Genomic DNA, 17150 nt, shown 5'->3' on the forward strand with positions numbered 1-17150 from the left:
TTTTTAATCAAATAGTGAGGTTTTCTATAGATAATTTATATTTTCCATTTTATGAAATAATGGCTTATTGAATTCTTTTATTTCTAAATCTCCCTTATCTAATCTGTTCCATTGCACTCTTTATTTTTTAACTAATATTAGATGGTTCTGATGACTGCTGCTTTAAAATATAGTTTTAGATATGGAAGTACTGTTTCCTCTTCATTCTTACTTTTTTTTTTTTTTTTTTTTTTTTTACAATTTCCCTTGATATTCTAGCTCTTTTGTTTTCCCAAATGAATTTTGTTATTTTTTCCTATGTCATTAAAATTCCCAAATGAATTATTTTATTTAGCCCTGTAAAAATATCCCCTTGATAATTTGATTGAAAAAGCATTAAAAACATAAATTGATTTTTGTAGAATTGTCATTTTTATTATCTTGATACAGCTTAGTCATGAGCTCTGAATATTCCTCCAGCTATTTAAGTTGTTTTCCATTTCATTAAGTAGAACTTTGTAATTGAACTTATACAAGTTTTCTGAGTACTTTGGAACACTGATACACAGATTTTTTTATGCATTTGAGGTTATGTGGAATGGGATTTCCTTTTGTAATATTGTTTCTTATGTTATGGTTATTATTACATAGAAATGCTGTTGATTTTTGAAGATTTATTTTGTAGCCTGAAACTTTGCTGAACTCATTGTCTCAAATAGTATCTTTGCTGATTCCCTGCGGTTTTCCAAGTAAATCATCATATTATTATCTTTTATCTCTTTCATTCCTTTGTCATATTATTATGATCGGCATTTCCAAAACTATTTTAAATAACAGTGAGAAGAGTGGGCATCCTTGCATCACTTTTATGTTTATTGAAAATGGTTCTAGTATATTCTCACTGCTCATGATACTTCTTTGTTTGGAGTAGCGAAGTGGTATAAGGACAGAGGGCTGGCCCTGGAGTCACAAGACCTGAGTTCAAATGGGGCCTCAGACCCCAGCTGTGCGACCCCGGACAAGTCAGTTACCTTAGCTTGAGCATGAAAAACGGAAGCAGTCATTCAGGACTCAGGGCTTCTCACTAGCTTCGGAGATCGGTTATTGTTCCAGGTGTATGGAGAAGGCAGTTCCCCTTTCACCTCGCGCTGAGCCAAAGGAAGAAGCTTCTTCAGATGGAAGGCAACAGGAGGAAGCTGGGAGTGAGCTGAGCGGCTTAGAGCGGAGGCAGCGAGCAGGCACTGAGCGCACGGCAGCGGGCACCCTTGGGTAGCTCTCGCTGGGCTAAGTGCCGGCGGCAGGGCGGTTTTGAAGTGCGGGGGGAGTGGGGGGGGGGCGGAGCGTTAGAACGGAACGCGGGTCCGAGAGCGGTGAGCGGCTTGCCCGGTGAGCAGGGCCGGGACACAGGGCCCGGAAACTTTGAAGTGCGGGGAGTGGGGGGGGGCGGAGCATTAGAACGGAACGCGGGTCCGAGAGCGGTGAGCGGCTTGCCCGGTGAGCAGGGCCGGGACACAGGGCCCGGAACCTAACGGTCCGTCTCTGTTTGCGAAGCCCCGAGTGATTTTCCTCCTTTCTGTCCCTCTGGCTCCCTCGGCAAATCCCTACGGCTTCTCCTGTTACTCAGAGCAACCCCGGGCTCCTCTTCGGGACGAGACACGGAGCGGCCCGATTCAGGCACATGACCTTGTAGGGAACGGATGATTAACATGATCAGATGTTTCTTGAGCATTTTGTTAGGCGCAGGTGCCCAGGGGAAGAAGGGCGGGGGAAGCGGCCCCTTTCGGAGGCCCAAAGGCCATTTGTGGTGTAAGGGGGGCTCTCCAGCTCGCCCCTTCCCCCCCCCTTTCCCTTTGGCTCCCCAACCTCGTCCCTTCTAACGGTCTCCCTCCCCTCTCCAGCCCCGGGGAAATGGAAAAGTAGCTGTAGGCATGCGCAGCAGTCCCAGGAACTGCACCCCGCCCCTCCTTTCCCCATTTTCAGCTTCCTTTTCTCTTTATCCCTACTCTATCAGAGCCCAGGAAGGAGCAGGGGAGGGTAGTTCTTGGATCTCCTTTAGACAGGGTTCTTAGGAGTCATTATCACCCAAGTGTAGTTCTGCCCGTTTAGGAGCAACAGGAGGAGGCAGCTCCAGCCTGGGCCATGGCCAAGGTCGAGGCAGCTCAGGTAGGCCCCTCGACTTCCACGGGGGCACTGAGGGGTGGAGAAGACCCTCGTGGTGGGCTCTGCAGGACCCATTGAGTGGCTGGGGCCCTGGGAGAGGTGCGGCCTAAACACCTGGCTCTCTGTCTCATGAATGAGTGGGCTTAGCTGGTTTTCCAGGTGTGCATGAGTGTGACCAGAAGGGGGGGCTTTCCCCAGGGACAGGATTTTGGGGGCATCTCCCTATTCCTTGTGGTTTGGAGAGTCAGCCACTCTAACTGCCCACTGCTGCAAAGAGGCTATTTAGGTGATGACTCAGAGATTTGGAAAAGGTAGTGGAAGAGATGGTGATTGAGCCACCTAGTACTTAGAAAAACAGACACCACGAACCTCTGTTCTTTCAGGTTCCTCCCCCATGCCCATTTCCCACACTACTGTCACCCAATACAAAGGAGTGGTACTCATGTTCATGCTCTAGTTGGGCTTTGTGATTTATTTTTTTCCATAAAGGCTGATTTTAAAGTTTGTATTAATGAGATTTCATCTTTATGAATATTTTTCCAGAATGGGGAGATGGAGGATCATGTGATTTAACCTGTACCTCATATCTCTGGGAGTCTCTGAGGAGATCCCTTTGTATTTATTTGTGCCTCTATGTTGAGAAAGAAGAGGGATTGTTTGCATATAATTAAAGGCACTATGGTGCTGAAGATAAAAAAAGATAAAATAAGACATGGTCTTTATCCTCAAAGAACATATGGTTGATATGGGAAAAGGAAAAATGTGTATATAAACGTGTGTATATGTATGTGTACATGCACACACACACATAATTCAGGGCACAATACAATAGGTGAAAAAAGTGCAGGCCAAAATAAAGTTTTGAGAGATTTGAGGAAGGGGAGATATTTCCAGTGTGGGGGCAGGACAGGGACAGATGGGTGAGTTGGGTCTGAAGTGAGGCAGAGATAGGGCTGGGGAGCCAGGAGCCCTTTGTAAGTAAGGGGGTTATTGTGAGCAAAGATGTAGAGGTAGAAGAAGGCAGGATAAAACGGGTGGGTGAGTGTACAGGCTGGGGTGCTCTATAAGTATGTGAAGGGCAAGACCACTTGAATGCCAGAATTTAGGATTTAAATTTGATGTAGGACACAAAAGAGGAGCCATGGAAAGTTTTTGGGTAGCATAACGTGATCAGAAAAGAAACTCACTTGGGTGACAGTATGAAGGGTGAATTAGGGAATGGAGAGGTTGGAAGCAGGAATACCCATTATGTCAGGCAGTAATTGAAATTCTTACAGTAGCTAGCATTTACAGGGTGCTCTAACGTTTGAAAAGAATTTGATGGAATTTATCTTATTTGATCCTCACAACTCTGAGAATTAGGTCCTAATATTATTCATCCCCATTTTACAAATGAGGAAACTGAGGTAGAGAGCAGCTAGTGATTTACTTAGGGTCACACAGCTATTAAGTAGCTGAAGTCAAATTTGAAGTCAATTCTTTCTGACTCCAGAACTTTCCCCACTGGGCCACCTGGGACATGGTTTAAAGTTCCCTTGTTGGGGACTCAGCATGTGAGTGAGAACTCTTCCCAAGTCTCAGGGGCTGAATAAGAAGTCTTCTTTCTGGACAGGCCTGACAGCTTAATCCATTATGTGGCTAATGGAGTCCTAACCTGCTAGGGAAATTAGTGACCAGTGGTGCTCCATTTCTTGAGGCAGCTGGCGCCACGATGGGATAGAGCTCTAGCTCTGGAATCAGAAAGATAGGAGTTTAAATTCAACCTCAGATGCTTAATAGCTGTGTGGCCTTGGAACAGCATTTGACCTCTTTGTGCCTCAGTTTACTCATCTTATAAAATGAGGATAATAACAGCTACCTTCCAGGTTATGAGGATAAAATAAGATAGTCTCTCTGTACAGTGCTTTACCAACCTTAAAGCCCTCCATAAATGCTAGATGTTAAGACTTTGGACTTGTTCTTCTTCATGTTACTATGCTGGTGAATTGTTTATAAGGTGTCCCCTCTATTATTTCATATTGAAAAATATCTGTCCTGTATCATTACCTAAAGCTGTCAGTTTTATAGAATTGACAATTATATAAATAGTAAACTAGTCCATATTTGTGTGTTAGTGAAAAAAGCAGAGGGCTGTTTTTTATTTCTCCAGATCAAGGCTTTCCCAGATAAATAGCATATTCAGATAGTGACCTTTGTCGAGATTTTCTGCCACAAACTGTAGTTTAGTGGAGAAAGGAGAGAGAGACAAAGTTCTGATGTGGGAAAAGAATCATATTTATGATTTGTTTATATAGGTTATTTATCCTAAACAAACTATGAATGAACACTGCTAATGGGTATTTAGGGAAACCCTGGAAAGATTGGAATAAGACATTGTGTGAATGGGGATTTCAGGTATTCCTAACGTTTGAGGATGTGGCCATCACTTTCTCTCGGGAAGAGTGGGGGATGTTGGCTCCCTGGCAACAACAGTTGTACTGGAATGTGATGAAGGAAAACTATGAAACTTTGAGCTCTTTGAGTGCTGGTGAGTTTTGATTTTTCATGCATTTACATATGGGAAAGATCCAATTTTAGAAAAGGTAGCGACAGTTTCTTTCACTTATTTTTATCTAGTGTCTGAATTGAAGGTAATGTAAGAAATAGATTTGATACGCTGGTAAGAGGCTCTTACTGAAGAGATTCATTTCGACTCATCAATTTAGGAGGCAAGCAAATCTATGTAAGGCCTCCAAGAGGATGAACTATAGGAATAGATTTTAGGTGATGGAAAGGCTGTAGAGAGAAGATCCTAAAAGTTGAAATGGAAGAACCAGATTAGTATGAACACTTAGAAACCAAGGTACTAGAGGATGTCAAGGTGGATGCATATGCACAGAGCATTGGACCACCTCTTGTTCTCATAACCTGACATCAGTTATGGCTGAAGTGGGCAATGGTTGCTTCAGCATAGCTAGGTAAGAGAACAGGTGTTTGTGGGAAATTAGCCTTGGCATAATAGGACCACATACTGAGAATTTTGGGAACTTTGCTTCCACCAGGCAGATTGGGAACCCTGGCAGAACTATTGGCTACATTGGGACAAGTCTTTGAAACCTGGGAAGATCAGCAGAACTTGATGAGCAGAGATAACCTGGAAAGCACATGCTTGAGTGAGTATTTTCCTCTATTTTTTTTAAGGCCATTGATTTTGGCCAGATCTCTGACTCTGTCAGCCAACAAGTGCAATGGATTGAGTACCCACATTTATATAATACTAGCTGTTAGGGAGACTTGCTCTTTTTTTTTTTTGTACATAAGTACTTGTATTGGTTGGAGATGCAAGACTGGGATCCAGTAGTGTGCTGGTAAATGTTTAATAACCGGGTCTCCATGGTTATACCTATAGGAAACACTTTTAAGTTTAATCTGCATCATTAATATTTTCTTTATCACTTTGTTAAATCTTGACAATTAACAAAACAAAACAAAAACTCAAGCCTTGCTTGATTTTTAGCACTTGCTAATTTTGGAAGTGTCTTTAATATCTTTAATTTCTCCAATTATGTGTAAAACAAATTTTTTACATTTGTTTTTAAAATTTTGAATTCCAGATTCTACCTCTTCCTCCCTCCACATTGAAGAAACCCATGTGAAGTTGTATAAAACATTTCTATTAAAGTCATGTTGCGAAAGAAAACATAGATTCCCCACCCTCAAGAAAAAAAAGTTAAAAAAAAGTATGCTCAGTTTGTTTTCAGATACAATCAGATCTTTCTCTGGAAGTGGATAGTATTTTTCATCATAAGACCTTCAAAGTAGTCTTGGATCATTGTATCACTGAGAGTAGCAGTCATTCACAACTAGTTTCCCCAAAACATTGTTATTACTCGGATATGGTACATTTCACTTTGCTTGAGTTCATGGAAGACTTTCCAGATTTTTCTAATAGCATCCCGTTCATCATTTCTTATAGAACAATAACATTCTTTCATAATCCCATATCACAGTTTATTCAGCCATTCCCCAATTAATGGGTATCCCTTCAATTTCCAATTCTTTGCCCTAAGAAAAGATCTGCTATAAATCTCTCTCTCTCTGTCTGTGTGTGTGTGTGTTTCTCTGTCTCTTTCTGTCTCTCTGTCTCTGTCTCTGTCTCTGTCTCTCTCCCTACCTTTCTGTCCACCTACCTACCAATCTATCTATGTATCTTCTTTTCCTTTTTAAAAAAGTCTCTTTTGCCATTCATGCCTAGCAGTGGTGTCACTTTTGGAAGTGTCAGTGCTTACAGTGAAAATGTAACAGTTGGCTCCAATTCAGATGACCTTCAGTATCCCACTGGGTCCTGCTTGTGCCACTTATGTATACTTTTGGTCAAGCAAATTTCTTTAAGCCTTAATTTTCGATAACATGAAGGGCTCAGACTGAATGACTTTTAAGATCCCTTCCTGTTCTATGCTATGTCCTATGAGCAATTCCTTTTCCATGGTTCCTTTTCCATGGTTCCACAGAAGCCCCTTGGGAATATTGATTTTTTTTTTCTCTCTCTCTTATAGGTGTTGGGGTCAGGAAGCCTCCTAAGAAAGAAAGTAATAGGAAACAGCAATTGAGTGGGAATTTCCCAGGGGAACAAGGTAAAACAGGTTCTCATACTCCCAGCCACAAAAAGTCTCAAGAAATAAATCTTCTGTCTCCTGGACAGATGGATAATTTGGTGAGGACTGAACCCACTGGCAGTAGGGGAGAGAATGGAGTCTTGTATAGCCTTTCTCCAGGTGAGAGAGCCCTCATGGAGAAGATACAAAACCAGGAGTTAGCCTCTGAGAATGAGCTTTCCCTGAAACCTCACCATTGTCCTGAGTGTGGAAAGCACTTCAAGAGACGGCATGAGCTTAAGGTGCACAAGCGAGTCCATACAAAGGAGCGGCCTTTCCCTTGCCCAGAGTGTGGGAAGTGCTTCCGGCAGAAGTCAGCCCTCATGACCCACCAGTGGGTGCATAGCAAGGAGCGTCCCTTCACCTGCCCCGAGTGTGGACGCTGCTTTGCCCAGAAACAATACCTGAGGAAACATCAGTGGGTACATAGAAATGAGCGCCCCTTTCACTGCGTGGAGTGTGGACGCTGCTTTACCCAGAAACAATACCTGAAAAAGCACCAGCATTTACACAGTGGGGAGCGCCCCTTTGCCTGCTCAGAATGTGGGCGCCACTTTGCCCAGAAGCAGGACCTCAAGAAACACCAGCATGTGCACAGCGGGGAGCGCCCCTTCCCCTGCCCTGAGTGTGGGCGCCATTTTGCCCAAAAGCAGGATCTCAAAAGGCACCAGCGTGTGCATAGTGGGGAGCGTCCATTTCCTTGTGCTGAATGTGGGCATCACTTCTCTCAGAAGCAAGACTTGAAGAAACACCAGCGAGTGCACACCGGGGAGCACCCTTTCCTCTGCCCGCAGTGTGGGCACCACTTTGCCCAAAAACAGGGTTTGAAGAAGCACCTGCGAGTGCACCAGCGGGCTCCAGGTGGTAAACGGCTCTTTCCCTGCCCTGAGTGTGGGCGCTCCTTCACCCGGGTGCACGACCTAAATAAGCACCAAAGAAGCATCCATAGCAGTGAACACTTTTTTGCTTGTCCCGGTTGGGATCAGCAATTCAGCAATATGGCCAATAATTCCATCAGCTTGGAGTTGATCAAGCTCGGCCCACTGGACTGGTGAGCCAGGTCCTCCTTTGATGCCTTTTCCAAGATTGTCCTCAGGGGCACACCACGCTAGGGGACCGCTTTCTGTTCCTCCTTACTGATCCTTATTTTTCTCATCTGGAGATGGTGAAAGTGGCAAGGATGTTGTGATACTGGAGCATGTTCGGCAACAGATGACTAGGACATACAATAGGAGGATTGGCCAAATTATCATAGGTGTTTGGCCTGAAGAAGAGAAGATTTGAGGGGACTTAAGAGCTACTGTCAAGTACTTCAAGTACTATTATGTAGAAGAGAGCTTGGAGCCAAAGGACAAAGACAGGAACAGACATTTGTAGGGAAGTAGACTGGATTCCATGTAAAGTGAGGACTTCTTAACAGACTGTTCCTAAAGTAGATTAGCTGTCTCAGGAGTTAATTCTATTTGGGGAGGTCTTCAGGCAGAATCTTGATTATTTGGTCAGGATGCTACAGAAAGGATTCCTTTTTGGGTTAAACTAGGTGTCTTCTCATCTCACTTTCAAATTTGAGATTCTGTGATTGTGTTTACTATTCCAACTAAGATCTTATAGACTTAAAATGGTTTAATTAAATAATGTATTTGAATTTGAACAAAAGTCTTCCTTACCTTAACTCAAGTGTTGGGAACCTATCATAAAGTTTTGCAAATTTTTCTTCTTCACTCCAGGATGAGGGAAGGGCAGAGTGTGCCAGAGGTCACAGCTAATAGCAACTGGGTTCCGTCAATTCCTTCTTGTCTGTTTGGCAGAATTAGGGTTTGTTACATAAAACGGAAGGCTTTTCTCTTGTTGAACTTCCTTTTTAGCTTCAAAGCTGTTCTTAGTACATACCTTAGAAGTAATTAATAACCAGCTTTAGAATAAAAATCTGATATTGGAGGAAGTAGATTATTCTCAGGGAAAAGGAGGTAAAGAAGCTGTAGGGAAAAATATACTTGATTTTCTATATAACTGGCTTTAACTATCTTCTTTTTAAGCAATAGCTTTTTATTTTCAAAATATATGCAAAGATCATTTTCAATATTCACCCTTGCAAAAACCTTGTGTTCCAAATGTTTCTTTTTTCCTTTCCCTCACCTCCCTTCCCTAGACAGCAAGTAATCCAATATATGTCTGACTATATTCTTAAAAATCATGTCATATGCCACTTTAGCTTGAGTACCATAGTTAGCTGACTTGGCCTTGAGTCAAAAAGTAGAAGCCAAAAACCTAAGTACTTCGGAGTTTCAAGACTCTAGAGAAAACATTTTGGGATGTAATGATCATACAAAGCTTATGAATCCATGAAAAAACACCAACTGAGGCTCCCCAGTTCCATCAAAGAACAAAGTCTCCATTATCTCCCTAAGGATTACATTGACTAGCATACCACTGGTAAGTGTTTCTGTCAATTCCTTCCTGGAAGGCTTCACAATGGAAATTGCAGAAATCTATACTTAGTAATACAATTAATTCTCCAATAATCACATTTAGATGATTTCGTTGAACAAAGTGAAGGAAAGGAAGAAAATGAGCTTTTATATAGTGCCTACTGTGCCAACCCTTGACAAATGTGATTTTTAAAAAATTATAACTTTTTATTTACAAGACATGTGCATGGGTAATTTTTCAGCATTGACAATTGCAAAACCTTTTGTTCCAATATTTCCCCTCCTTCCTCCTCCCCCTCCCCAGATGGCAGGTTGACCAAAATATATGTTAAATATGTTAAAGTTTAAGTTAAATACAATATACATACATGTCCATACAGTTATTTTGCTGTACAAAAAGAAGCAGACTTTGAAATAGTGTACACTTAGCTAGTGAAGGAAATCAAACATGTAGGCAGACAAAAATAGAGGGATTGGGAATTCTATGTAGTGGTTCATAGTCATCTCCCAGAGTTTTTTCTCTGGGTATAGCTGGTTCTATTCATTTCTGAACACATGGAACTGATTTGGTTCATCTAATTGTTGAAGAGAACCACGTCCATCAGTATTGATCATCATAAAGTATCGTTGTTGAAGGATATAATGATCTCCTGGTCCTGCTCATTTCATTCAGCATCAGTTCATGTAAGTCTCTCCAAGCTTTTCTGTATTCATCCTGCTGATCATTTCTTACCGAACAATATATTCCATAACATTCATATACCACAATTTACTCAACCATTCTCCAATTGATGGGCATCCACTCAGTTTCCAGTTTCTGGCCACTGCAAACAGGGCTGCCACAAACATTCGTGCACATACAGGTCCCTTTCCCTTCTTTAAGATCTCTTTGGGATATAAGCCCAGTAGTAACATTGGGTCAAAGGCACAGTGACAAATATGATTTCATTTGATCTTCCCAACAACTCTGGGAGATAGGTCCTATTCATCCCCCTTTTGCAGTTGAGGAAACTAAGGCCTACTGCAGTTAAGACTTGCCCAGGGTCACATAACTAGTATCTGAGGCTGGAGTTGAATTCAGGTCTTCCTGACATTAGGCCTAGCGCCATCCACTTTGCTTCAATATTCTTTTTTTTAAAGTGAAAATAGTATATTTCAATCTGAATTAACATAATATAGTTCTTTTTTGGACATGGTCAGCATTTTTCATCATGAGTCCCATGGGATTGTCTTGGATCATTGCATTGCTAAAAAGAGCTAAGTCTATCATAGTAGATCATCAAACAATGTTGTTAACATGTATAATGTTCTGGTCCTGCTCACTTCATTCAGCATGAGTCCAATTAAGTCTTTCCAGACTTTTCTGAAATCTGGCTGCTCATCTTTTTTTTTTTTTGAATAATTATAACTTTTTTTTGACAGAACCCATGCCAGGGTAACTTTTTACAACATTATCCCTTGCACTCACTTCTGTTCTGACTTTTTCCCCTCCCTCCCTCCATCCCCTTCCCCAGATGGCAAGCAGTCCTATACATGTTAAATGTGTCACAGTATATCCTAGATACAATATACGTGTGCAGAACTGAACAGTTCTCTTGTTGCACAGGAATAATTGGATTCAGAAGGTAAAAATAACCCAGGGAGAAAAAACAAAAATGCAAACAGTTTACATTCATTTCCCAGTGTTCTTTCTTTGGGTGTAGCTGCTTCTGTCCATCATTGATCAATTGAAACTGAGTTAGATCTTTGATTTCCTCTGTTGAAGAAATCCACTTCCATCAGAATACATCCTCATACAGTATCATTGTTGAAGTATATAATCTCTTGTTCTGATCATTTCACTTTTGCTTCAATATTCAACTGAATAAAGTTTTATTGAATGTTAATTATTATTAGGTTGAATTGAATGCTAATAATTAATATGAATGCTGATGATACACTAACACAGTGCCCTGCACATAGTAAGTGCTCAATAAATGATTTAGTTGCATTGAAAATTGTTTAAACCCCTGATTGACTTTCTCTAGATTCTAGCCATGTGTGAATCACCTCTTAAATCATTTTGTGGAGTTTTCTCATATAATGAATGTATTCTCTTTTTAAAAATTTTATATTTGCGCAAGAAAAACAGTTATCTCTGGCTTGATGCCCATGATAGGGAGGTGTGAGAGGCTTGAAATGTAGAAAGGGAGTATCAGAGAAAAGTGAGAACTTCTAAAAAATTCAAACTTTAAAAATTTTACAATTTGCATGAAAGAATCTTACCTAAGAAACTATGAACCAAACTGGCAAAAAATCATCCATAAATAGACAAGCGAGATGACACCTTTAGAAAAACAATAGAAAATTGGGCAAATATGCCAAGATATACCACTTAGTGAAATAAGCTTCCATTTAATAGGGCATTATTTGGCTTTTCCACATTAATTTAAATAAACCTGTAAGCTAGAATGTTAGAGAAACCAAGTAGTTTTGCTTAGTCATTGACCATTTCCCTGATAACTCTATTACTGAACATTCACTAAATATCAGTATATTGGATAGATTTCTGAAATAAAGCAAGGCAGATGATTTGAAGAATTATCTACCGGGAAAAAAAAGTTCATAGAAGAAATAGTTTTGCTTTTCCCCAAACTTGAAATAATAGTGGGGTTGAGGAGTTATCTTGTAAACTCTTGTATATTAAAGCAAAATCATTTTTTTCCCCAAATGAAGAACTCCAGGAGAACATCTATATTTTTTCTCTCCCTGCTGTAGGATCTTCTCTCTCTTTAATAGTTTTTTTCTTTTTTTTTTATTTAATAGCCTTTTATTTACAGGTTATATGTATGGGTAACTTTACAGCATTGACAATTGCCAAACCTCTTGTTCTAATTTTTCCCCTCTTTCCCCCACCTCCTCCCCCAGATGGCAGGATGACCAGTAGATGTTAAATATATTAAAATATAAATTAGATACACAATAAGTATACATGACCAAACCGTTAATTTTGCTGTACAAAAAGAATCAGACTCTGAAATATTGTACAATTAGCCTGTGAAGAAAATCAAAAATGCAGGTGGGCATAAATATAGGGATTGGGAATTCAATGTAATGGTTTTTAGTCATCTCCCAGAGTTCTTTCTCTGGGCGTAGCTGGTTCAGTTCATTACTGCTCCATTGGAAATGATTTGGTTGATCACATTGCTGAGGATGGCCAAGTCCATCAGAATTGGTCATCATATAGTACTGTTGTTGAAGTATATAATGATCTCTTGGCTCTGCTCGTTTCACTCAGTATCAGTCCGTGTAAGTCTCTTCAGGCCTTTCTGAAATCTTCTTGTTGGTCATTTCTTTAATAGTTTCTATTGTATCTTACCAATGTTCCCACAAGATTTAATGTCTGTTGCTGACTATGAGAGGTTGAGAGTGAGGTGAGGGACAGTGAGATGGCTGCGAGAAATTCCTGAAGACTCTACACCTGCTGCCTGAGAATCAGTGTGAAGGAAATATTGCACAGGTTAGTTAGCAATGACTCCCACTTGAGACTCTGAATACATGTGCAAGTCCTCCCACCCATGGAATTCAGACATTGATGCTTCCTTGTAGTGGTGATGACATATATTGTATGTTGTTTGTTTGTTGTGGTGTCTTTTTTGTGACTACTCTGTTAATTGTGTATTATTTTTGTGGATTGGGGAGAGTGTGACAGAGCAGTCAATAATACACCACAGGGTCATGGATGGTGCTGTGGGTGGGAAGTCAGAATTGGAAGTATGCCTGGGTTTCAGAACCACTGGATTCTAGTCTCTTAAACTACATCTGTTTCCTCTCAGATAAAATGGAAAATGGCATGGTGAAGAGTGAGCTAATTTTGAGAGTCAAGATGACCTATGTTTACATTCTACACATTAAGTCAATATATATATTGAAAATATATAAGGATAAAATATCTGAAGCACTTCACAGGTTGAGGATCATATGAGATAATGTATATAAAATCGCTCTGCCAAATTTTAGAGTGCTATGTAAATGAATGTTGTTACTAGCCTCATATGATCCTGCCCATAAGGACCCGGATGTTTTGAAGTGGGAGTGGGGCAGGAAAATAATCTCTGGACTCATTCATTGGGCAGGATGCATTTGTGAGAAGTAATTTATTTGGAACCCTACTCTATTCCAGTCAGACTTATATCAAATTAATACTGTGATTATAAATTCTGTATATTAGGTTCCAGAGCTCTGAGATGCAGATTTTAAGTTCACTTAATTATAGGAAGCTGACTAGAGGCCCTTCATCCTTGTTTTTCTTTGTCATGGGGACCAATCCCAGTGTGGCAGAAGTGACATGGAAAGTCTTCCAGTTTATTTTTGTACGTCTGGACCATTCTCTCTTGTCCAATACAGCAGGTGACCATTTTATGACTTAGTCAGTGAAGAAATCCTATCCTTCACCCAACCTATGATTCCCCTGCTGATATTATTTTTGGCCCCAAAGAGCAAAATCTACCAACAAGTGAGATTTTATATTTCACTATGCCTCGTTTGCATATTTAAAAATCAAATTTTACAAATACAAGGCCCTGGAAGAAGAAATGCCTCTCAGATCGTGAGGAAGATCTGAGGTCCACTCCATTAGAGAGGACCACAGACCTTTTAATAAAGTGTCATTGACTCAGAGTTCTGCCTCAGTCTCTTTTATTGTAAGTTGGGCAGTTTTAATCCTCACATATTCTCCTATCCCTTTAAGTAAAAAAAAATTCTGATATTAAAGTGTGCTGATTGTGAAAATGCTGACTTTTTTCTCTATGTCCACAAACATTTGCAAGCCTGAGATCTGGAGGAACTGTTCCTTTAAAAGACAAGACTTTTTCTTTTTCAGTCTACCATTTATTATAATGTTGACATTATACAAATTATGAAAAATGAGAGGAGAAAATAATGTATTTAAGGAAAGAAATACCCATCCTTCCCAGTCCTCTTTTTATTTTTCAATCTTTCCTGAAATTTTAGAGTTGTTTCAGCAAGAGATCACTTAGATATCTCTCCTTACCACTGTTTTTGCTTTGAAAGTAAAGGATAGGAGGGGCAGCTAGGTGGCACAGTGCCTCCCTCAAGTCAGGAGGACCTGAGTTTAAATCTGATCTCAGGCACTTAACACTTCCTAGCTCTGTGACCCTGGGCAAGTCACTTAACTCTAATTGCCTCAGGGGAAAAAAATACAGAAATGAAAGGTTAGGGAGAAAAGATGCTTGTTCTTTCAGGAAAAAAAAAAAAACAAACAAACCAAACCTGAGCAATCATCACTGGTATTGATGAAGGTAAAGGTCATCCCTCTTATTAAAAGATTGTTGTCAATCAACATGACCAAACATTAAAACATTAAGAAATATATAGTTGTAATGGCTGATGAGCTGTGAAGAGAGGGAAGGTAGTCCGGGTCCCAAGGATAATACTAGTTATATCTTTTGAATATCCTCAAGACTGACATTACCCATAAAATCAATTACTCTCTTCTAATTCTAGAGCAGAGGGAATTCAGAAGTGACACTGTCCTTGGACTCCTCTTTCTAGTCATACATGAGTGCATTTAACATCTGTGGGCATCCCTAGGATAATTCAACACAGGCTGAGCATTTATCTCAGGGGGAAAAAAATCCTTTTTTGGCCAAATGGGGAAAAACCTCCATGGAGAATATCATGAAAGTACTTCTGCCCTAAGGAAGCCATTCATACAAATTAGGCATTTGTAAATAACAGGTTGATTTGTAAATAACAGGTTGATTGTACATATCCAATTGCTTGCTGTCTTGGGAAGGGGGAAGGTAAGGGAGAAGGAAGAGAAAATTTGGAACTCAAAATCTTAAATGAATGTTGAAAACTATACACATAATTGAAAAAAATAAAATACTTTTGAGTAACAAATCTCTAGTGATTGTTTTTTGCATGGTGGTAAAAGTTCCTTCAGCATCACTGAGCTGCATGTGAGACAACTCTCATGTAATCAAGAATTAGTGTTTGGTAAGACATGATTAGAGATAGAAGGGGTAAAGAATAGGACAAGAGTAGATGATATAATTTGCATTGCTTAAACTGTAAAGTCTTAAGAAATACGGAAAACAAAATCAGAGCAGTGGTGATGGCCTTGATTGAAAGACTGATTTGAGATACTGGAAGTCCAGATGGTTTGTCTTCATGAGATGTCAAAAAGCATATCCAATATTCTTAAAAGATTTCAAAAAGCCTCAGATAAAGGCTTACCATCTTATGAGCTTATCAAGTTCACTAAAGATCTCATCAATGCCTCATTACATGGGGCAATATTGTGGAATGATGTTCTCCGGACCTGGAAATAAAGAACCTCAGTTTAAATCCTTGCTCTGCCATTTTCCACCTCTGTGACTGTGCACAAGTGACTTCCCTGTAGATGTTTATCGGTTTGCATGAGGTTGGACTAAATGAGATGGCTTATAAACACACTTTCTGGCAGTAGTACCTCATAATGAAAGTAACTATTAACAACTATGATCCTATAATGGAAATATGTGGTACAGGGGACTGGCTCAGTTCTTCCCCTTTGTGAATATGTAGTGTTTGATCATAGTTACTTTCATATCTGTGAGGCAGATTCAAGATTGATGTAAGAAAAAACTTTCTAACCATTTCAGAGACCCAAAAATTGAATAGTTATTTCAGGGAGATGGAAACTTTCCCTTTTTCTCCTATCCTTCAAAGTTGGGATGCATTACCTCTGACAGTTATGTTATGGAAGAGATTTTCTTTTAGCTGTTTTTTGGACTAGATGGCCTTTGAGAAACCTTCCAACTATAAAAATCTATGCTCTCAATCTTCATCTATTGAGGGTTTTTTTTATTACACTCACCCCTGCAATTTCCTCCTCTTTTAAATGAAGACATTAATCTGCTCCAAGCTGTCTCACAAGCTGTGTTTGTTTCAAGGAACAAATGTAATAATTTTAATTGAAAAGATTGTGGTTGCCATACCAGTTGTCTGTGCCTCATTTCTAAGATAACAGGGTTGGAATTGATGATCCCTCAAAGTCACTCCTAACTCCCAGTCTTATCAGCGTAAAATTGCTTAGTCCAAATGAAACTCGATCTACTTGTGCATGCTCTGGATGGAAAGCGGTAAATGCTGGGGAGGCAGGAGCTTGAGGTTAGGTCGCAGTCAGAAAATACTCCCTATTGCCTCCCAAAGGACAAAGAACTCTGTTAATGCATGGTCACCACTGTCCTGGGAAAGCCTTCTCCTTCCATGGACAAGTCTGTTCATGCTGGGCTTCTCTTCCCTCCCACGAAGACAGGAGTCTTCTGGTCCTTGCTATCCCTAAAACAGGCCAGGAGTCCTATGTTCTACCACAGGATTAGGGCCTGGGTGCCCTCCTTCTACAAGGTGTCATGGGCTACAATTCCCAGCAGGCATTCCCAGGTCTTCTTCCAGCTCATTGATTATGGAGAAGGCCCAAATTACCTAGAGGAGTGTTTTTTCTTTAATTATTGGTTAATTTAGGCAGCTAGGCGACTCAATGGATCAAGGGGAGGGCCTGGAGTCAGGAAGACTTATGTGACTCTGAGTAAGCCAACTCTGTTTGGCTTAATTTCCTTATCTATAAAATGTAGAAGGAAATGGCAAGTCACTTCAGTCTTTGCTCAAATAGGGTCACAAAAAGTCAAGACACACACACACACACAATTAAAAAAAGATTCAAGACATAATCCAAAGGACTGAATAAGTCTGGCGGCAATGCATGTTGGGAATTATAGTTCCTGGATTCATATGGGCACTAAAAACATTTCTTTAGAATTTATGCACACTTTCTTTCCCATCCAGACCCTGGCTCTCCTTATCTACTCCAGGGAATTGACTAAGCTAATTAAAAAAACAAAAACCAAACAACTAAGATACTCAGTGAAATAGGAAATTAATGATTCTGTTATATATCTGAGGA

At 40.2% G+C, this 17150-nt stretch overlaps 1 protein-coding gene across 2 annotated transcripts; it reads left to right on the forward strand.

Annotated features, from left to right (window-relative positions):
- The first annotated feature begins 1439 nt into the window (after positions 1 to 1439).
- On the forward strand, positions 1440 to 9374 carry LOC100918664 (zinc finger protein OZF-like). 2 transcript variants are annotated; one of them, XM_003772595.3, is made up of 4 exons: positions 1440 to 2142; positions 4534 to 4666; positions 5181 to 5291; positions 6675 to 9374. In XM_003772595.3, the coding sequence occupies exons 1-4, from the start codon at positions 2119 to 2121 to the stop codon at positions 7826 to 7828; spliced, it is 1422 nt and encodes a 473-aa protein (XP_003772643.1). In that variant the 5' UTR covers positions 1440 to 2118; the 3' UTR covers positions 7829 to 9374. The 2 variants fall into 2 exon arrangements, with proteins under 2 accessions (XP_003772643.1, XP_031795212.1); XM_031939352.1 differs by lacking the exon at positions 1440 to 2142 and having other exon boundaries at positions 3955 to 4666.
- Positions 9375 to 17150: the final 7776 nt, after the last annotated feature.

The sequence above is a fragment of the Sarcophilus harrisii genome, chromosome 5, assembly GCF_902635505.1.
Source record: "Sarcophilus harrisii chromosome 5, mSarHar1.11, whole genome shotgun sequence".
NCBI lineage: Eukaryota > Metazoa > Chordata > Mammalia > Dasyuromorphia > Dasyuridae > Sarcophilus > Sarcophilus harrisii.

Excerpts from the sequence above, each read along its gene's own strand:
- LOC100918664 (XM_031939352.1), top strand. The coding sequence starts at position 4,459 with ATGAACACTGCTAATGGGTATTTAGGGAAACCCTGGAAAGATTGGAAT. Across the intron at positions 4,667-5,180 it reads TTTGAGCTCTTTGAGTGCTG|GCAGATTGGGAACCCTGGCA; the intron begins GTGAGTTTTGAT and ends TGCTTCCACCAG. Across the intron at positions 5,292-6,674 it reads CCTGGAAAGCACATGCTTGA|GTGTTGGGGTCAGGAAGCCT; the intron begins GTGAGTATTTTC and ends TCTCTCTTATAG.